Here is a 23,084-nt window from a genome sequence, read left to right as displayed (position 1 = left end):
AGCCCTCCTCAGCCAATTCAACCTCCCATTTGGTGTCTTCAATGTAATGAACACATCACGGTTTTCCTTTTTTTGAAGAAGTTGTGTAGCACAGAAGTGTTCATCACTCCCCTCCTCAGCCCCATCCTTAATGACTTGCTCCAACATACTTCCAATCTCATCTCTAACGTGATCAACAACTTGTGAAGTAGCTGAATGTTTACTACTTTGAGCTTTCAACTCATATGCATCGACCAACCGCTTCATGCACTGGTCTCTAAAAGTCTTCTTCTTCTTTCCTTTAGGGGAACTAGGAGCTGGCCTTTTTGAAGCCCTCCGCTCAGAACTGGATGGGGCCTTATGTGCCTCCCTATTATTGTTGCCCTCAACATCAACAACATCATGTTCATCACCATCAACGTTTCCATCACCACTTGGAACATATGAAGTTTCATTTGTAACAATGACCGATTCAAACATGATTCGCATCTGATCCTCATATTCAAGCAGAGCTGTTCTGAACCGGATACAACCTGGCATAGCCTGTAAAATATCACCAAAACAGCATGCTATTATACTCCAATTCAAAAAAAAAACAACGTGTATGTGAACTATATCTCTAGTATGGTTGTTAGCGGGCTCACCTTATTTTGTTCTTCCCACCATTCATCGTCAGCCACAATACAACCAGTAACAGGATCTCTTCCCAATCCGGTTGATCTCAGGTTCAAAGTCTTCCATTGAGTATACATTTTTTTCAATATATCCCACCTATTCTTCATTTGACTCTCACCGTATGGCCTCTTGGTACGCTCATAAAACTTTCTAAGAAGGTTTGCATATCCCACCGCATTCAAACATTGTTGTGGCCGATTGAAAGCAAGTATTTCTTCCACACAAATGTCATTGAAAGCTTTCGCGGCAAATGAATCCCATTTTGCCACAATCTTTGACGACTTTTCCATCTAAAATTTGATTACAGTATTGTAGAATTAAATACAAATATACAAGCTTGTTTACTGATCATACAACCCACAATCTGTCATTTTAGCAATCCATCAAGAAGTGACACAAATTTTACCTTGCTATTTGTTGGCAGCCTTGCAGTCGTAGCAGCTACAACTGTCCAGATCCTCCGCAGCAACTGCACGCATGCATAAAATTGTTATGAGCTACTCTATCATCATACAGCTCCAAAGAGACTCCAATGCAAAAAGTTCAAAGAATTAATGACTTCATTTAAACCACCAAGTAGAAAGGTTACGCATAAGTCGTAAAAAAGAAATGTAGTTAATTGAATTAATGGACAGGTTTGGCAAATTGCAAGTACTCTATCTTTATAGGGGAAGTAAATAATTGAACATACGAAATTGATCTACAGACAAATTTGACATGTTAGCAGAAATAACAATAATCCGCAGCCATGGAATACAACCTAGAGCAATTAATCAAATATATGCAACACTTTAGAGACCGAAAATGTCCTTAATTTGTCAAAGCTCCGACGTTGCTCAAGGTCTCTAAGCTAGCTTTAACACACTGGAGAGAAATATTCCCTGTTAGGTGTCTTATGGCATTAGGCACGCTTGGGTCCTTTAGCTGGTGCAATTTCAGCACTGCTAGGAAGTGTACAAGCATACAAGTAACTCATCCTTTTAAGTTTAGCTATGCCCTTTGGTAAAGTTGATAGCTTGGCATTGAAACAATCCAACACTATCAAGTTCTGTAATCTTCCTATTGCTGTAGGTATTCAATACTAGTTGATAGCTTTTCTTACGCTCAACACTTTCTTACCCTCAAAACTTGTTCACCGAGCCAGGCGGCAGGGGCGGCCGCAATACTTCACCGAGCCAGGCGGCAGGGGCGTCCGGCGGCGGGGGCGGATCCCAGGGGGCAGGGGCGTCCCGCGGCGGGGGCGGCGCCCTGGCGGCAGGGGCGGAGCGCAAGCGGCAGGGGCGGCCGGCGGCGGGGGCTTGGCAAGGGCGGCCGACGAAGGTAGGGAGGCGGGCCGACGGACCCGAGCGGCGGCGTCGAAATCTGCAGGAGCGGCGGTGGCGGGATCTGCAGGAGCGACGACGGTTGCGGGAGGCGCGGTGGGGGCCAAGCCCGGCAAAGGTAGGGAGGCGGGCCGGGTGACCCGAGCGACGGCGGCGGGATCTGGAGCGGCGGCGGTTGCGGGAGGCGCGGGGGCGGACACCTGGAGGCGTCGGTGGTCGAGGGTACCTGGGGAAAAATGGTCCGCTTGCCCCAGGAGCATCTCCTGACCCGCGTACGAGATAAGCTGGGTGCTAGTTCTATTCCAGATTTTCAACTAAGCGGCTTACGTGACAAGCGGGAAATAAGCAAGGCGTTTGGGTGGGTTTATCGCTTATTTCCACCAATAAGCGGGAAATAAGCGGATACAAACAGGGCCACAGCTGCGTTGGAGGTGAGAGTTCGGCTCAGTATCGGCAAGTACCAGCGGTCCATGCCCATGTATGGATCGAACAAAAAAAATTTGGAGAAGGTCGAACGAATTGAAAAATTAAACGGGCAGAAAACACGAAGGATGGCTTCCTCCCTTTAATATTAATATTAGGTAGAGATAGAAGGAGTAAAAAAAACATGCTTTAGATCAACATTGGGCTATTTCTCACATTTTTATCCATTGACGTTTGGTGATGAAAGATCATGTTCTTCTGTCACATTTGGTTACAAGTTTCTTAGTGACACAGAGAGCACCAGACTTGGGTTTTATCTAATCCTATACTGATCGTTGTGATACACATGAATCCAAGAAAATTCAACAGGTAGGCACTGGGGCAGGATCAATGGTTGGTTACCTTCGAAACTAATACAAGCTAGGAAAACGCGGCCTAATACAAACTGCAACTGGAAAGTGTAAGCGCATCATGACAGATGATTTCATTGCCCGAAAATTACATGCACATCATCAGCATTCAATAAAACCGATTAGAAAAAATGGTTCAATATATCAAAAATTACCCCAGTAAAAATAGTAGAAATAAAGATGGTCCAATGTACATAAAAAATTAACCCAGTAAAATAAGTAATACAGCTAATTGAGCAATGCATAGGCAGAAGTTTAGTACCATCAACTCTAAACAGTCGAGACAGAGAACATGCAAAATTCATTTGCAACAGCTATATGATCAGTGCTACCTCTTTCACAGGTTTGCACATTTCAACAACTGGTACATCAGTCCACAAGCGTATACAAGTGCCACAAAGAAAATACACATACAAATGTTTCAGTGTTACGTAAGGGTTGCATTTCTATCGTCGAACCAACATATGAGTACTATGTTACTAGATGGAAAGTGTTTATGTATGAATATAGCTACAAAATTTGTAAGAACCAAAGCTTGCTATGTGGATCTTTCAAATCCAGAAAAGAATGAAGACACTGCAGTTCAGTAGTTCACAAACCCGCAAGTGAACAACAGCTCTGAACAGCTGACATATCATCTCATGGTAGCCCTCAAGGTGAGGGCTTGTGATTTCAGTGGTAGAATCTGCACTTGAATCTTGTGTATCCACTATCCAGTCTGCTATGACAGTACAACAACAAAATGGCGCTAGAATCTCCAAGTGTATATCTAATTATGTGAAAAATGTGACAACATCTCTTGTGTATCCCCTAACTATTAACATGCGTGGGACATTCTCTACAAGCAAATCCATGTACTCCATGTAGAAATACGAAGGATGATTTAGAGGTGGTGGGGGCAGGCTCACAAGCACCACAGCTGCCATTCTGGAGTACCTAAGTATCGTGGAGTTCAACTTCAACATTGTGTATAGGAACTTGTCAACCTTCTGTTCATTCACAACGACTTGCCTCCCATTCTCCATTAGCGGATGCCTTTCTCTTTGTGCAGTTTCCTTCATCTCGTCAAGGTACATCCTGATCCTTTGCTGTGCACTTGTGTAAGCCTCATGGGAGTCATCCTGCTGAGCGACGGTGCTGCTGCTCTCCATGTGTGATTCCCATGATTTCATAGTCACAACTATGACCTCAGCTTGCATCCTAAGATCATACAAGAACTTTTTGACATCAGCCTTCAGCTCCTCTGCATCAGTGTCCTCTTCAGATATGCAGAAGACTTGGATCTTACAGCTCTCAAAGCTCTCCTTTGTGAGCAGGAGCTGAGACAGAAGAAGCATCAATCCTCCATCTCTCACAATCCAGTACAGGTCAATTGTCCCGTACTGTCGCTGGTACTCATTAGGCCACTCATCGAGCCCCTTCACAATGACTACTGCCTTGTTAGCAATAATGCAATCATTTATTATGCTGACAAATGTTGACGGTATCTGTGTCAGATTCTCACGTCGCCAGATCTCAGGGTACCGCATCACAACAATGTTCGGCTTCAAGTTTCCTAGGCCCATGGTCTGCACAATGCTACGGAAGCCATCAGACATAGTGGGGGCCACAATGATCTCCGCAACACCCTCACAGCGTTTGTAGTCAATGTAAGCATCCAGTTGACGGCATGCAGTCTTCGCATCCTCAGCCAGTTCATGATAATCACCATCAATTATTGAGACAAAAATTGACATACCACGGCCCTTCTTCTTCATACAATTAGCAAAGTCTGCAAGTTTCGGATGACAAGGAACATTTTCCGGAAGTTTACCCCATGGACGGCAGAATACCAAAGGAATGGGGTACCAATTCTTAGGATGGACTTGGTTTGCTGCGAAAAGGACCAAAAGTTACAAAATGTGAGGTATGATTAAGTATTGACAAAACAGAAATCAGGCGTACCTCCAAGTGATCTGAGACTCCGGAGTGCCAACTGAAAGTATGCACTCTTGAACCCATCTCCCCAGTCTCCAGCCTTCCCTTTTAAGCTCACATAGTAATAGATGAGGCTTGCAAGGGCAAGGGAGACAACAGTGAAAGACCAAGAGATCAGAAACATGATCACTGAAAATTGAGAAAGATCCATGTAAGCGATCATAATTACAAAAGCGTTTCTTGGTGTGTTTTAGTTAGATGTGTGCTAGTGTAAAACATAATAAGCAATACTCGTGTACAGATGAAGAGAAGGTTTTGCATTCAAAGTTTCAAACTAATGCTATAACTGAATGAAGTATTGAATCAAACTAATGTTATAACTCGAGTACTACAACAGTATGTGCTGAATATCATGATAAAACCAAAAAAAATGGTAAAAGAATTAAGAACCGTACCAACACAAAGTAATGCACCAACAAGTGAAAGGCTCCAATGGTGAAATTTCCATCGAGGGCGCCAACTAGGAGCATCAAGGAGGTCAAGCAGAAAGCATGACAGGTTCACACCAGCATAGCACAGAAGAAAAAACATTGTGATAGTGGGTGTAATCAAATCCAAGTTTCCAATAACCACACAGCAAATACAGATGAATGCCGTAAATAAAGTGGCTGCATGAGGCTCAGATCCCTCGGAAACTTTAAAGTAATTAAGAACTGGGAGAATGTCGTCATTCGCTATTGCTGCAAGTAATCTTGGAGCCCCTGTCAGACTCTGAAGTGCTGCACCTAAAGTCGACAGAATAATACCAATGTAAATCACTGCAGGAGCAGGCCAAGCCACTGTAGCAGTAAGAAGCCTGCAAGCATTAAGGGTAATTTGTAAGCTGATTGTGCAAGCAATAAGAAACTGTGCAACAGCTGGAGTGCCTTATGGGACTACATTTAAAAAAATAAACAATAGGGGACCACAGCAATGCTGATAGAATGTAGTAGTAGTTCTAAGAAAATAGTTAATAAGGAAAAAGTATAATTCAAGACTTACAAAACAAGATAGTTGACAATAAAACTGTAGTAGCCATTATGACTATTTGCCACAATATTGCCATCAGTCTTATAAAGTAGATTAGCAACAAGACCATTGGCTGGCATTTATTTATATTCACTCCAGACAAACAACGGTAACGGTAAAGCATCCTAAACAGGATTTATGTAACAGCAACCATACTTGAACAATTCACTAACAAAAAAAATTGTGTACAATACACATACAGCCAGAAGCAAGTGATGGCTGCAAGTAAGACCTTGTATCATTTTCTCTATTATTAGGAAAATTACAAAACATGACAAGAATTATCCCTTTCGGCCACAAAATCCCATTGTCTCAAACTTGGTGAAAAAACTAGGACATGTATTTATGCTCTGATGGCATCATGAACTACAAAGCCCAATTTATCAAACCCTTAAAAACACATTATCAGCAATTTGAGAACTAGTATGCAGTACTAAAAAGCAGCTACCTATCAGTTAGAAGCTCCTCCCTTGTGGCCAAGGCTCCAAATAGAAGCACAGAGAACAGGTACATAGCAGTTGTTGTAAGAGTTGCAGATAATGTGCCGATTGGTATCGAACGTTGTGTATCTTTCAGTGAGGCAGATCGGTTTGAGCCAGCCATAATTCCAGTGACTGCTGGGAAAAAGAGACCTACCAAAGCACTGAAACACCCAAAAAAAATGTTAGCAAGATGAATTTTCTCATGCACAAGGAAATGTGTAAAGTACAGTGCATGCCCAAAATGCACCAAAGGTTCACTTAGGCACCTAAAAGCTTGGATATCTCCAAACCTTGTCACAGATAATCACCTAGTTGCAACAGACTGTGAATATAGGGCAGGTCAGATTCATTAAACAAATGGATATGAACCATGGTGAGCTTTCTTTATGGTAACAAGCAATCCTGCAGTCCTGCCTAACCTATTAAAATTTGCAGCTCTGACCATAATCAATTTTGATGGATTATGGTTCCTACAAATGTGCCATCAGGAACAGGACAAACCATGTTAGCATGTATTTACCATGTGATTCCTCCTAAGGAATTCATTGTCCATGGCTCCAATGCAAATGATTGCATCAGTTTGACCTACTTGGCTAGTTTAGGATCCTACTCAGATAATTCAGAACTTCACGAGCTTTGGAGACTCTTAACAAGTTTACATACCCACATTGAAATAGACTTTTCTAAACAACAACAACAACAACAACATAGCCTTTCAATCCCAAGCAAGTTGGGGTAGGCTAGAGTTGAAATCCAACAAGAGCCACAAATCAGGGTTCGGCATATGAATAGCTGTTTTCCAAGCACTCCTATCCAGGGCTAAATCTTTAGGTATATTCCATCCCTTCAAATCTCCTTTTATTTCCTCTTCCCATGTCAATTTTGGTCTTCCTTTGCCTCTCTTCACATTACTGTCACGCCTTAGGGTTCCACTACGCACCGATGCCTCCGGAGGCCTTCGTTGGACATGTCCAAACCATCTCAGCCAGTGTTGGATAAGCTTTTCTTTATCACGGATATCCTCATTCCGAACTCGATCCCTTCTCGTATGACCACAAATCCAACGCAACATACGCATTTCCGCTACACTTATCTGCTGGACATGTCATCTTTTTGTAGGCCAACACTTTGCACCATACAACATTGCAAGTCTAATCGTCGTCCTATAAAACTTGCCTTTTAGCTTCAATGGTACCCTCTTGTCATTTAAAATTCCTGATGCTTGGCGCCACTTCATCCACACCGCTTTGATTCTATGACTAGCATCCTCATCAATATCCCCATCTCGTTGTAGCATTGATCCTAAATATCGAAATGTATCCTTCCTAGGCACTACTTGACTTTCCAAACTGACATCTCCCTCCTCATGTGTAGTAGTGCCAAAGTCACATCTCATATATTCAGTTTTAGTTCTGCTGAGTCAGACTCTAGGGTCTCTCACCACAACTCCAATTTCCTATTTACTCCTGTTTACTCATGCTTGACTTTCATCAACTAGCACTACATCATCCGCGAAGAGCATACACCAAGGGATATCCCCTTGAATGTCCCTTGTTACCTCATCCATCACCAAGGCAAATAGATAAGAGCTCAAAGCAGACCCTTGATGCAGTCCTATTCTAATCGGAAAGTCATCTATATCGCCATCACTTGTTCAGACTCTAGTTACAACAATGTTGTACATGTCCTAAATAAGTCCAACGTACTTCGTTGGGACTTTAAGTTTGTCCAAAGCCCACCACATAACATTCCTTGGTATTTTGTCATACACCTTCTCCAAGTCAATGAAAACCATGTGTAGGTCCTTCTTCTCCTCCCTATACCGCTCCATAACTTATCTTATTAAGAAAATAGCTTCCATGGTTGACCTTCCAGGCATGAAACCAAATTGGTTCATAGAGACCCGTGTTATCCTTCTCAAACGATGCTCAATAACTCTCTCCCATAGCTTCATAGTATGGCTTATCAACTTAATTCCTCGGTAATTAGTACAACTTTGAATATCTCCCTTATTCTTGTATATTGGTACCAGTATACTTCTCCACTCTTTCGGCATCTTATTCGACCGAAAAATATGGTTAAACAACTTGGTTAGCCATACTATGGCTATATCCCCGAGGCATCTCCACACCTTAATTGGGATACCATCCGGGCCCATCACCTTACCACTTTTCATCCTTTTCAACGCCTCTCTGACCTCAGATTCTTAGATCTTCCACACAAAGTGCCTATTGGTGTCATCAAAAGAGTCATCCAACTGCAAGGTTGTGTTCTCATTCTCACCTTGAACAATTTGTCAAAATGCTCTTGCCATATATGTTTGATATCATCCTCCTTTACCAAGATGTTCTCTATTTCATCCTTAATGCAACTTGGTTGAAGTCTCTCGTCTTTCTCTCATGAACCTTAGCCGTCCTATAGATGTCCTTCTCTCCTTCATTCGTACCTAATCGTTGGTAAAGATCCTCATATGCCATACCCTTTGCCACACTTACAGCTCGCTTTGCGATCTTCTTTGCCTCCTTGTACTTCTCTATGTTGTCCACACTTCTGTCATGGAACAAGCGCCTATAGCATTCTTCCTTCTACTTAATAGTCCTTTGGACTTCCTCATTCCACCACCAAGTATCTTTATCTACGCCTCTACCCCCCTTGGTCACTCCAAGCACCTCCGAGGCCACCTTCCGAATGCAATTTGCCATCTTCTCCCACATGTTGTTTGCGTCCTCTCCTTCCTTCCAAGGGCCCTCTTTGATTACCCTTTCCTTGAAGGCCTCTGACGTCTTCCCTTTCAGTTTCCACCACTTTGTTCTTGAAATCTTGGCTTGTTTATCCCTACGTGCGCGCATCTGAAAACGAAAGTCCGCCACCACAAGCTTATGTTGAGAAACAACACATTCCCCTGGTATCACCTTGCAATCCAAGCATGCCCATTTATCCTCTCTTCTTGTGAGGATAAAGTCAATCTAGCTATAGTGTTGGCCACTACTAAAAGTCACTAAATGGGACCGTCTCTTCCTAAAGAAAGTGTTCGCTATCATCAAGTCAAAAGCTACTGCAAAGTCCAAGACTTCCTCTCCCTCCTGATTCCTATACCATACCCAAAACCTCCATGAACCGTCTCAAAGCCTGCACTTTTTGTACCTACAAAACGCATGACCCAGTTATTTTATACTTCTTGCAGAAAGTCACCTGATAGGGAATCTTTTTTGCAATCGAGTTGAGTATCTTCCTTATTAGTAGTTAGGAACAGAATATCTATTCCAACTCAACCCATGCTGACACTCAGCACCATGGCAGCAACAGTGTGCTCAAGAATGCACATTAAGACCTGAGCCCTCTCATAACCAGAATCTGAGGCAGGCATGCAACGGGCAATGGTGCCGAGGCAAAGAGGTCATAGGATGATGAGTTGTGGAGGAATCAGTTAGGCAGTGAGGCAAGGGGTGGAGCCCTCTCATAACTCTTATTGAGTTGCATGCACCAACCAGTTCAACCTAAAAGCTTAAACTAATGAGGAAAGGTGGGCAATTCACTTATACTCCAACACCCCCCCTCACGTGCAGGCTGCCTCAGGATGCATAAGTGGAAATTAGAGTGGGCTGCAATTATTTTATTTAATCTCGCCCACCAGGATTCAAACTCGAGACATCTGGCTCTGATACCATATTGAGTTGCATGCACCAACCAGTTTAACCCAAAACCTTAAGCTAATGAGGAAAGATGAGCAATTCACTTATACTCCAACAGTTCTAAATGATTTACTCTATCCAAATGTACAGCAGCATTGAAGCCAAAGCGCTAATGCCAAGATTGCTCAAAGTTCATAGGGTTTAGTGAAGTTATTCAAACTCTAGGGGAGCATGCTGAAGTTACTTGTAATTTTTTCAAATTTTGAGACAATAAAAACTTACTTGAAATCCCAATATATTGATCCACTTGGATCAGGAACACCAGCATTGTTTGTACGTTGATAATCTGATCCCCAATTATCTTTAAATGTGGTTATACTCAACCCAGTGATTCCCTCTACATGAGAAAGTCAACAGTAAAATTCAATCACACAGTGATGAAAATATTACATACAAGTAAGAACTAGGGTACTTACTTGGAGCATTATGCCTTGGTGCAATGAATACACCAAGATAGATGCACAACAACGAAAACAGGACTGGTATTAAGAAAGCAGGTGCAACCTTGTTGATGATTTTGACACCACCAAAGACAATAAAGCATAGCAGTATGGTGACAATCACACCATACACTTGAAGATCATGCAAGCTGGGTGTAGATATAGTAGATGTGCCAGCAGTTTCTGTACCATTTACTAGTGTGTTGTTAACAACTGTTACACTTTCTGCATTTTGAAACAGGTACAAGTTAGTCCAAACAAAAATCTGAAGAAGAAAGTTAAGTAAATCAATTATATCTTTTTCATCTCCTCTCATATTTCTCACCATCAAACTAACTAGCTAACATTGTTTACACTGTACTGCAAGATAGGCTCTTCTGTGACTGCCATAACAGGCATGACAACAACTAACATATTTTCTTGCATGCACGCAATTAACAGAGAAAAATGGTGAGCTCAGTCCTGTATGCATCTTAGTTACAACTTACAAGACAAGAGTGTCTTAGATGTAGTAAAACAAGGCACCTAACTAAGCATTCGCACAAGGGGAAGCGTCCATATGGAAGAGTGATTGGATAGGTGTTGGGAAGAGAGGGCGTGTGGATGGGGAGAGAGAGAGGGTTATGTTTTTGGTCTTTCCAAGTACCGCACTTTATTTTGTTCTCGCAAGGCACGTCATTTCTACAGACAACAATTAAGGAGCCTATAACATCAATAATATGGCACCAGGAAATTAACATAATGTCCATGTGCTAATGTCTTAGAAAGAAGAGAGAATGGTATGAATGGATATTTACTTAAAATGATGAGGAGAGAGAATGCACAAGAGGCTAAAGATAAAGGGTCATTGAAATTGCATGCTTGCGTTATAATTTACAACGAGGGAGAATGTGGTAACGTTTACATGACTAGCATTTTGTAAACTGCAAATGTGCTAACATAGATGCTTTATATGCCTTAACTAAGGCCTAAAGCACATGAGTCACATTGAAAATATACGAAAGTAGATCAATTCTATTCACAAACTAAGCATACTGATTCAAATAAATTGTAACTTACTTTGAAAAAGTCCAGCAGAAGGAACAGCATCCAGAAAGGTTTCTACAGCCCCAAGTACATACCTGAAAATGACCAAATAAGTTTCCAATGCAGAGATGAGCGACACTCATGCATGAATGCACCCCACAACAACAGGTAGCAAATTATTTGAAATCTATATTATTTGAAGTTCCATTGTGCATTAGAAAACATAACACGTGTACTCTTCTCATTATTTCTCCATCTATTTTTCATCCAGACACTTTCTTCAATTGGACATACTAGTCTGATTGCAGACTTGTGTGCAAATATAGTTGGAGCTACTCCAATCATTGACCAGTAGAAGGTACAACAACAACATAGCCTGTTAGTCCTAAACAAGCTAGAGATGAAACCCAACAAAAGCTAAAAGGGAGGATAAAAAAATGTAAAAGAATGTAGAAGTAGCTGTAATAATAGTAGAAGGGAACTGATAGCCTAGGTGGTTCGGGCATGTGGATTACTGATTTCCACACTCTTTTTGAAAGATGGTTCTGTCATGGGCAGTTCGGCTGGGCTGATTGGGGCTATTGGGCCAGGCCCATTAGAGTTAAGGATAAGATTAGATCTCTTACTTAGGCATTAAGTAATCCTCTCTATATAAGGAGAGGTGTTGTACCAATGGAAGGCAAGCATTGAGAATATCAGTCTATTAGGGTTAGCCCCTTCTATCCCTGCCCTTGTGGTCCGGCTGCCGCCATCGGCGAGGTCAGGCTGCTAGGGTTCAGGGTTATCTGGATCTCTGAATGTGACAGGTTCCTTGGGTGTATTCCAATCTTTAGAGTTTAATTGCTGCCACCTCCCATGTCAGGTTGGGTTGCATCTACTCCCTCCGTCCCGGAAAGAATGCAATTATAGTTTTGTCCTAAGTCAAACAATCTTAAGTTTGACCAAGTTTATATAAAATTGTACAAGGACTTATGATACCAAATAAGTATCACTAGATTTGCTATGAAATATATTTTTGTATCATAAAAATTGATGTCCTTCCTTATAAACTTGGTCAAACTTGAGATAGTTTGACTTATGACAAAACTAGAATTGCATTCATTTTGCGACGGAGGGAGTACATAAGAGTAGCTGTTTTCTTTTTCTACATTGGTTCACCAGTCTATAACTACCCTCCTTTATAGGACTGACTCTGTCATAACAACATAGGCTGGGTTCCAGCTATGTTGAAACAAAATGAGGTGCAACAAACAAAATCAGGCTCACCAAGAGTTCACTACTCTATATTCTTTTACTACAATATATATTCTATCTACCACATGCCAACTAGAAGAGGCACATGATACCTTCTTCTATACAGCAAGTGCAGAAAGGAAGCATTAACATCATTAATAGCAGAAAAATGAAGAAAAGTGAAAAAACGACAACCTCGATTAGTGGCTGTAATGGTGTATACTTACATGGATCCGGCAACTGCATTCCCGAGGAAGAAGCATAGTCCAATACTAACTCCAACTTCAGGACCAAGTGCACGGCCTATAAGATAATATGGTCCACCACCCTATGGGTCATTCGAAATGCAAAACAGTTTTCGGTGTTAGTTCATTTTGGTTGCACCTTACAACATTGAAATGAGATGTTAAGTATTTTTTCCCATCATTGAAACACAATTAAATTTGATCCCCTAGAGAGAATTTTCTCCATATCCCACAAATGGTATTGAGAAGCAAAGAAGACGGTAAAAAACTAAAAAAGGCAGAACAACCCAATTTTAAGAATTGTCAAATAGTGTGCAAATACTCAACATACCTTCATTGCTCCATTCGTTGCAATGGCACTTAATGATATTCCAGTTAAAAATGTGCAGGCGCCACAAAATGAAACCAAAACAAGCGACTGCCATACACCTGCCATACCTACAATCCTACAGAAAGGAGGGGAAGCATTGGTCAAGTTTATCTGAGAAGTATTGGTTAATATTTGAGTAGTACATAAGGCAGAGAAGAGAGACAACAATCACAATGTTATAACTGATCTGAATAACAGGAAAGGATAGAAAAGGGATTAATACTGTAATAAGTCAAATTCCAAGTACTAGTACCTATTTACAGTTTTACTTCAATATTATTTTTATTTAGTCCTACTATAACAGAATGTCAGCAACACCTGTATGACTAGCAGAGCAAACTGACTTTCGCAGAGACCAAGTAGAAGCAATATATTTACGGGCAACAACAAAAATAGGTGTACACAATACCTTACCAGGTAAAACGGATATAATAAATGATTCCCAATATATTCTGCAAGCATGGAACAAAGACACCCATCATGGTGCCAAACTTAGGTCCAGTTTCCTGTCCAAACAATACGAGTATTCTGTTCAGTGATATAGGTTATCACTAGTACAATTTCATAAGTCACAACGAAATAAGCAAATAAATAGCCAAGGTTAAAATAGAATCTGTTCACTAAAACCAAACATAACAAGTTAATAATTGGCAACAAACATTGATGATCAGACATGCATGAACCAATTGATATTCCAAACAAACTCAAATGTAGGGATGGGAATGGGCTGGGTCGACCCAATAGGTACCTGGCCCGACCCATAATAATGAGGCCAATGGGCCATTCGGGGTGGCCTCAAATCACAAAGGGGCCATAGAGTGCCAAGGCCTGCTGACCCGTTGGGTACATAGGGTCAACCCGTCGTCCCCCACGCGATCCCATCCGCAAGCGTCGGCAGTTCGGCACGGAGGCGAGTGAGCAGGCGGCGGCAGGCGCACCGCACTCCCCTCCGGCAGCGGCGACTCGGCGCCTCGTCCTCCCCTCCAGCGAATCTCCCCTCCGACGGCTCTTCGCTCTGGTAAGCTTCTTGTCTCTCCTTTCTTTCCCCTCTCCCCATGTAGCCATGTCCTCGGGTTTATGATTTCATCAATGTTCTACTGCCGGTAGGTGTCTATTTCGAACCGCAGTAGAGCTAGCATAGCTGCCATGTCACTGCTGAGCTCACTTCTTGTCATTGTTGGAAACTTGGGATCTTGGGTGTGGATTTTTTTTCCCTTTCTCTTTGAGCGGTTCTTGTTCTCAGTAGATTATTCTTGGATTATTCCCTTGCTCTGTGAGTACTTCTTGCTCTTAGTAGTACTCTCACATGGATCCCACCTCCCCACCTGCCGATTGTTCTTGGTGCCTGTCTGTGCTTTAAATTTCAGGATGCCTTAGTCGCTAGCAATACTACTGTCTTGGTTTAATTTCAGAATCCAACCACTGTGAAGGGAGCATGCATAGTAATTGAACTCGTAATAGACCCTGTGAGCAACAGTGTGTACAACTTTTTATTTGTTGATGAGTCTTTAAATTAGCACATTCTGACAAGTAGAAACTATTTACTTCTGCATGTGTTGTTTCTGCTTGAATAGTCATCCAATTATATACAGTTCAGTTGAGTTTCAGAAGTTCAGGTTGTCCAATTATTCTCTGGCTGTCCCATATACATTTTTTCCTGGAATATGCAGGAGAGCTGCGTATCATTGCATTAAGAAAGGGGATAAAAGGCTTATATAGCCATACAGCAGAACAAACACCAACACTACACACAGGCTCTAGGTTGTCCCATATACATACAAGCATACAAATTTAACTTATGAAATTTATGTCCACTCCATTTTTCTCTGGCTGTTTGTAACACGTAGCTGTGGAGAAAGATCTCATTAATTTATATATAGGAGTACAGTATGCTCGAACTCATACAACTTGGCTTATCCTGTGAACCTCTTGTTTTTATTTTTTGTAGAGATTTGCCCTCTAGATTGTATCTGTTCAAAGTAGTTCCTAATTACTGGCATTTATATGTTTTCTGCAGTGTTGCTTAGCATTTACAAATATAATTCACTAAAGTTCTTGGTGTTACTACTGTAAACCTTTTTTTATAACAAATCTGATTATAAACCTTGGATTTCATTAGCTTTTTTTCAATATTCAGAAAAATGGAAGAGGAAGAAGGGGCTCGTGAAGTGTACCAAACGGGTACCTCATTTGTGGTACCTAGTGAAGCAAGGACAAGGGTTCCACCACCACCAGGGCGGTCTCCTTCAATAGTAAACATATGCAAAGCTTATAGTGGTGAGCATTTTTTTAAAATTTATTTCAAGCTGAACTGTTAATGCCTTATACCCTCTTCTCATCAGGAATGTGTCTTATGACTGGAATGTTAACTTCTTATGCCATTTTCTCTCATCAGGACTTCCTCATGATATGGAAATGTTCGATGATGATGAAGACGAAGATGTTGACTATGAACTTGATGATGACAAAGAAGAAGAGGATGTTGAGGATGAAGCAGAAGAAGAGGCAGTCACAGAAGGTCTTCAGATGGTTGATATTGACATGGGATCATTTTCTGAGCCTGGGAGAGAAAAAGAACAGTTCTTTGTTGTTGCTGCAATGACCTGTAACTGTGGAGATTTGTTGCTGTAATAACGTTTGCTAATGACCTGTAACTAAATTTTCTTTTAGCAAATTTGTCGGTGACTATGCAGATTGAGACTCTGCACTTTGATTCAAATGCATCTTGACATCTTAGTCTGGATGTGTGCTTGTGTGGAGATAAGCTATTGCATAATGATGCCTGAAATTGCTTGTATATGCATAGGTTTGATTGGGCCGACCCGTGATGCCCATTGGGCCATCAAGGCCATAGGCAAAACGTTGGTTTGGGTCGGCCCGTGGCCTCAGAAGTTGGCCTTGAGGCCATGGGGGCCAGGTCCAAGGCCAGGTCCGGGCCGGCCCATTCCCATCCCTACTCAAATGTTCCAATAAACCAGCTCTTTGTGCTTAAGTGAATACATTGAATTTAACATGCGGCAAACAACTTCTCATCCTGAACTTCACATTAGATGTAGAAATATACACCCCCACAGACTTTATGATTATCATTGTTGTAAATTCTTAATTTTCATCATTGTCCAAAAGAAGAGCAACAAACTTTCAAGCAGATGGCAGGAAATGTTGGAATGGAATATAACCTTGGGGCGTCCAATGGTAATTGCTACATCTTCACCATCCCTAGGACTTGAAGGGGCCTGAATCTGTTCCCCTGTCATACTGTTCAGATTCAATCAGTTACTGATGAAGAAGAATAAAGAGCTCAAACAATTTTCAGGGCGCAGGTGCTCAACACTGACCAAAACTTTCAGCTTGTAACGAAAGAAACAGACATCAAGATTTAGTTGAGTTAAACAATAAAGACTACAGAAATGATTGCTCGTACCTCTTGAGACCCAATATATTTACAAGAGAATCAAAACCAAATAGCTCTAGCTTTGAATCCCCTTGAGATCCACCGGATGTAGCATGATCATCAGGAGAACCTTCTCGCATGCTTGGATCAATAGTTAGATTAGCATCAGGTTTAAGGTTCCTGTCACACATAAAACAGTGAGTTCATACACACAGCACCTGGACAAGTTGCATTCTACTAAATTCTCTTGTATTTATGATTCTCAAAAGACACATTTCAAGGTCATTTTCTGTTGAGATTATATCTAGATTATGTCCCTGGGACATCCAAACAGCAAAAGTGGGACACCAGCAGGTTTAATGCCAGCATGTGTGTGTGTGTGTGTGTGTGTGTGTGTGTGTGTGTGTGTGTGTATAAACAAATAAGAAAAAAAGAAAGAACATGTCTAGCGATAACCATTTCTTCAAAGTTATCCAGAGTATGTAAGGTTGAGGGTATATGCCATGCGGCAATGGCAAGCCTTACCACGCACAAGAACTAAAATCGACATAAGGAAAAAAGCAGTACTATTCTTGTTCAAGTCTTAAGAGCTGGTGCCCAACACTCTAACCACAAAACTCAAATCTACAGCAACAAGCTTACCGTGGTTTGACATAAAGGCATGATCTATGACTAAAACTTGAAAAATATGATAGGACAGAAGAAAAAGTTAGAAGACTACCACTAACACAAGGCATTGTACCAATCAGAAGTAACCAGCATTATGGCAAGACCTCATTATTTTTACAGCAACCAGAAATGGTTTCAACTTCGAACCTAAAAACAATTTCAGCATCACTCAAACATCAAAGTTCCTCCAAAAGAAAGAGGCATCCATATATCACTGCAGATTTCAACAATGGTAGCATTGCAGTTGCAGGTGCCCCGCAAAACAGATATGACAGGCATGGATCTCACAGCCTAGCTCTTAATGCCCACAGCTCTAAAATAGAAAGAAGCAACCCAATGCCCAAAATAGTAGTTTCAGTGTTCCCTAACACCCCAGGGCAGTGAACCTATAAATCCTAACTTCTGATACTCCTACTCCATTGAGTAGGCTCAACAGTCAACTGGTACTCTCCAATTGCTCGTTGAACAGCCCATTTTGCTAAAAAAGCGCACGTCCAAGACAATGCACACACTAATTTGCAGCAACTATGCTAGTGTTCCACGCAGAAGTACGCTCTCTACTCAGTTCGAATCCACATTCGATCTTCTAGCACGTGACACAACCAAATGCTCGCGATACCCACAAATGTGAATGAGAAGTATGCTTCACCTCGGAGGCTGGGGCGTCACAACGGCATCGATGGCGGCGGAGGAGGAGGACCCCGGCTCCATTGAGGTCATCTGGACCACGGCGCGGTCGCTCGACCCGACAGGCCGGTACCGCCGCCCGTTCGGCGGCGCGGGCACCGGCAGCGCGTCGTCCGCCTCCTCGATCCCACCGTTCTCCATCCCTCTGGGACGCTGCGGAACACACCGAAACTGATCGCGGTGAGATCCAGGGTTTCAGAGGCACGCACGCCGACCAACCCCCACAGCTGGCCTCGGATCCAGATCCGCGGTGGTACGTGCTAGCGGGGGGAGGAGCGGCGAGGTCGCGGGCGTGGGGGCGAGGAGAGGTCACCGGATGATTCGCTTACCTGGGAGGAGGAGGTGGGAGGTAACGTCGGTGGCAGTGGTGGAGGAATAGTCGCCGGCGGGCGGCTGTGGCGACGGCGGCGAGGAGGAAACGGGGACAAGGTCGGCAACGGTCAGAGGGAGTAAAGATATGAAACTGGGTTTACTTCGTTCTCTGCTTTTTGCTCCCTGGTCCCTTGCGAATGGAGAATTGCCAGTTTTAGCCTAACCGTTTGCTTCTCCTCGAGGTTTGCGTGTTTTGACCTTCTAGAAATGTTGCCGCAAAATGTGCATTACAGTCTACTAGCACAGCAGTAAGAAATAAAATTTAGCTGATTTTAATGTTGGAAAAATCTCCAGTGAAAATACTACAACGACTATGTCCAAATTAGAATGACTATATTATAGCTCACCACCATTTTCAATTTTTTATGTAGAATATAACTTGTGAAGAAACATCTAATGCGAATGTCATGACTGTTGTGATTATAATAACGTGTTTAGAATGCTTGCAATGCTACCAAACATAATGTGCAAAACATTAAAAGAATGCTCGTAGCTTTTTAAAAGTTAAGTGACTATATTATAGCTTAACACTTTCATCTTTGTTTGTGGAGAGCAAAAAGATCTGAAAAACACCTAATTTGAATATTAGGTGACTGTCGCGGGCCTTGGATGATTTCGTTATGATAGATTGATAGGGTCCAATTTTGGGGGGTATAAAACTTAATCATTGTTGAAATAATCACAACAGGTTTTAACAATGTGTTCATATTGCTTGCAACGATATCAAACATAATGCACATAACATTGAAACAATGCTCGCAGCTTTCAAAAAAGTTAGGCGGCTTCACCTGAGCTCATTTGTGATCAAACACATTCCAACTGAAATAATTATATTTCTAGTCAAGTGGAAAAGTCGTACTCATGATTCTCGCATGGTAGCTCCACTTGTGGGGACATACTAATGGTGAAGGCTTGTTGAAATTAATGTTACGAGTGCTATGATGATTATGATTGGAAATACAAATATAAGCATCTTAAAAATGGAAAAAAAAAGAGAAAGGAAAGCATATCCAGTGACATGGTTCAAGTACTATACGCTTCGTAACACAAGTACATACGTAATACAAGAATATTTGACATGCATGTACAGTTCACACGAGACTCTTTAAATGCATTAAACAATAATATCGGTTTTCAAATAAAACAACAAAACTATGTAACAAATTTAGTTGGTGATGAAATGTGAGAAAAGTTCATTTTATTATTCCTCACTATGAAAATTTAACATTTAACTCATTCAAAAATATCAACTCGTTTAACTCTCCTTAACTATTTAAATTGCTTTAATATACTTCCTAATGAAACTTATATTTTTTTTCTTCCTCCACGTACAGGTTGTGTTAATCACTCAAATTGCAGTAACATAAATCAGTCGTGGGTTGATAGTTTGATCGAAACATAAGCAAACTGGTTTCGATGGTGTGATGTTATGTTCAATTAGCTTCCAAGCATGATAAAGGTACAAGGAATTACCTGCATTAATTAACATCATCTCTATACATGCAAGCAAAGTACTAATGAGCAAATTCAGGGTAGCTTATTTGAATGGATTTTTTATGAAGCAAGTAGACTCGGAAGTCTTTATTAGTGGTGAACGACATGTATCTGATGACGAGACGCTTATGATAATTCTATTGATCTAAGATCTGTTGTCATTTGTGGGTACGTGTTGGTGTTTAGACCTGACAACCTACCGAAGGTGGTGCCCGAGGTAGTGTTTTGGTTAGTGGGGCTCGTCGAGATCAGGAACTCGAAGGTAAATGCAGACACACAATTTAGATAGGTTCGGACCGCTAGATTGCGTAATACCCTACGTGCTGTGTTGGTTGGATTGAATTGCCTTAGATGGGGTCCCTGCCTCACCTTATGTTGCCGGGTAGAGTTACAGGTCGGTTGGTTATAAGAATACTAGTCGGATACGACTAGAGGAGTTCTACTCTTATACAACGAATACTTTCCTAATCCTCAATTAGTTCCTGTCTTTCCATGTAGACTACGCCGCCCTACGCCATAGTCTCCATGTCAGATGCATCTCGGTGTCCAGCTCTATATTTAGGACTGTCCAAACCTTCTGGTAGGCCCATATATGCATGTATGACAAGCCCCCGAGTACTTTTTAGTCAAATGCAGCAGATTCGAGTACTTTTGCAAACTTCACCAACTAGTTTTGGTGCTCTTCGAGTACTTCATTTGGTTGAATCTTCAAAGGTACCCAAAAACTGTCATGCGGCTAGAATGTGCTCAAGCCTCATGTTTTCTATCTTTCAACCTTAAATTTTATATGGAAGTGCGACAAAAGTTGCACTCCATATAGAGTAGCTCCTGAGCCTTAGGTGGAATCGAAGAATCAGGCTGAGGGTCAATCTGTAATTTGCATCACTTTCCCCTTAAAACCCAGAGAAAGAACTTTTATCGATGGACACATGGCACACAGCCCCCGAGCTTTTAGCCAACTAGTTTGGTGGGTATAAGGGTCAACCTTTGGTCAACTTGACCATCTGTTGAAGGAAATTGTATCTTCTTCGAAAATAAAGGTAACTGCCAATCAGGTTTCCTGATTTGTGGGAATCTTGTGATTTGAAATCCCTTCAATTGCGCAGTTGTTACTGTTCTGGTATGATAAATAACGGAGGAAGTTATCCCTTCCATTTTACCCTTGCCATCTGTCTTTCCAACTTCCACACTTGAGCCCTAGCGCCGCCGCTGCCCGATCTCCGAGCGCTAGCACCACCATCCCCTACCACTCAGCCCCCGAGCGTATACAACAGAAGAACCTCATGACATCAAGGATGGGGAGGAAGGCTGCTGCTGTCAAGCCTGCCGAGGGGGGGAAAATAAGAAAGGATCTGACAAGGGAAAAGATCTTCAGTTGCCGGCACCCAAGTATGGGAAAACTGATCAGATCGTGCCGCCAAATCCTGTCTGTGCCTGGAAGCGATCCAATCTTAAGGAGGAGGATATCAAGACGCTCGTAGCCATCAATTTACTTCGAGATCAAGATTTTATCAACTGGCGATCTGCTTATGGCGACGCCTGCCCACTGGAGACTTACCTAGATGAGACGATAACCTTTGCCCACTTCATCGAGCGAGGCATTGCATTATCATCTTCTGATTTCTTCTAAGGCTTGCTGGATTTCTACAAATTGGAGTTGGTGCATTTGAACCCCAATGGGATCTTACACATTGCAATCTTCGTTCATTTTTGCGAAGCTTTCTTGGGCATCAGGCCTCATTTTTAGTTGTTTCGGAAATTCTTCCTTGTCAAGCTGGAACCATCGAAAGATCACACACACCTGGTTGGAGGCGCTAGCATTCAGATGCGGGAGGCAGTGAGCAGTCAATATTTGGATTATGAGCTGATAGATTCCGATGCTGGGTGGAAAAAAAAGTGGTGCTACATTGACAACCATGATCCAAAACTACCCAAACTCTCATATCACCATCCCTCTTGGAACAATCGGTGGTTTGATGAGTTGCAAGTACCCGAGTGTAATGAGCTGCAAGTACTCGAGCTGGTGAAGCGGATAGCAGATCTGAAGGAACAAGGTCTTGCTGGTATTGGCATCGCATTCAACTTAATGAAGCGACAGATTCAGCTGCTGCAGCAACACTGTTGAAAGTGCATCTTGGCTCTCTAAGTGAGTTTTGGTGTTGATGACATGCATAATTAAGGAACTAATGATTTTATTGAGAAATTGATAGGCTCAAAGCAAAAAAAAAATGCCAGAAAGTATCCTGAATTTGTTGAAGAACGGTGTTGGGGCTTAAGAGAAGATCGTTTATCATTTTCTAATTTTGAATTTGGGTATAGGAACACCATACTATAAAGGGGGACGCGGCTTGTTGACTTGAAGACGTCAAAGTGTTCATTTGAAATACTAACCACCTATGAGAGACACCTTAATCACACACATGTACATGCAGTTTCTCTCAGATTTTGCATTTGTCGAAAGTTCCGACCTGGTGTCGAAAGTTCCGACAAGTGCTGGAAGTTCCTAGTAACTTCCAACAGAGGTTGCTCAGCGAATTTAATTAATTAGGGTCAGAAGTTCCGATAGTCAATTAACAGCACAGCAACGGCTAGTTTTTGGGCTCGAGTATTTATACCCCCTCAGCCCCCTCTTCATTTGTTGCTGACCCAACCTGAAACAAACACCTCCAAGAGCATTCAATACTCCTCCCCACTCCCTCCTTGAGCTAAATCTTTGAGAGTTTTGAGTTAGGGCCTGGGTGAGAGAAGGATTTGAGGTGTGTGACTCTAGCTTTGAGTGTGAGGTCAACCAAGTTCATCTCAAGAGCACTTGAAGCATCTTCGGTCTTCGATTCATGTTTGTTACTCTTGAAGGTTGCTTTTAGACAGTTCAACGTCACCTGTTTGAGCACCCTCTTGTTGTGGTGTGCCTGGAAAGTTTGTATTGTCCATCCTCTTGGAGGATTCATAGTAAGAGACTCAATCCTTCTTTGTGGTTGATTGAGAGGGGTAAAGGGTTAGTGAGAACCCGGCTCTTTGTGAGCTCCTCAACGGAGACGTAGCTTCCTTTGTGGGAGTGAATTTCAGTAAACAAATCTTTTGTCTCGTGTGCTTGTTGTGTTCTTCAAGTTCTTGTTGACCTAGAGCTTGATTTGTACCGATCTATATTCTTGTGAAGTTTCTCTCATAAAGATCAGCTGTAGTAGT

General features: G+C 42.0%; 1 protein-coding gene across 2 annotated transcripts; it reads right to left on the bottom strand.

The window, feature by feature from the left end:
- Positions 1-3,109: 3,109 nt before the first annotated feature.
- On the bottom strand, positions 3,110-18,524 carry LOC117848289 (cation-chloride cotransporter 1). 2 transcript variants are annotated; one of them, XM_034729632.2, is made up of 14 exons: positions 18,362-18,524; positions 17,995-18,185; positions 16,707-16,856; positions 16,462-16,540; positions 13,697-13,788; positions 13,244-13,358; positions 12,895-12,995; positions 11,468-11,529; positions 10,385-10,633; positions 10,191-10,305; positions 6,243-6,437; positions 5,182-5,582; positions 4,754-4,915; positions 3,110-4,682 (listed from the first exon to the last, which is right to left on the bottom strand). In XM_034729632.2, the coding sequence occupies exons 2-14, from the start codon at positions 18,171-18,173 to the stop codon at positions 3,583-3,585; spliced, it is 3,000 nt and encodes a 999-aa protein (XP_034585523.1). In that variant the 5' UTR covers positions 18,174-18,185; positions 18,362-18,524; the 3' UTR covers positions 3,110-3,582. The 2 variants fall into 2 exon arrangements, with proteins under 2 accessions (XP_034585523.1, XP_034585524.1); XM_034729633.2 differs by lacking the exons at positions 17,995-18,185; positions 18,362-18,524 and having other exon boundaries at positions 13,692-13,788; positions 16,707-16,768.
- Between the last annotated feature and the right edge of the window lie 4,560 nt (positions 18,525-23,084).

This window comes from Setaria viridis, chromosome 3 (assembly GCF_005286985.2).
Source record: "Setaria viridis chromosome 3, Setaria_viridis_v4.0, whole genome shotgun sequence".
Lineage (NCBI taxonomy): Eukaryota > Viridiplantae > Streptophyta > Magnoliopsida > Poales > Poaceae > Setaria > Setaria viridis.
Note: the sequence above shows the minus strand (reverse complement) of the source record. Positions and strands in the feature narration are given on the sequence as shown.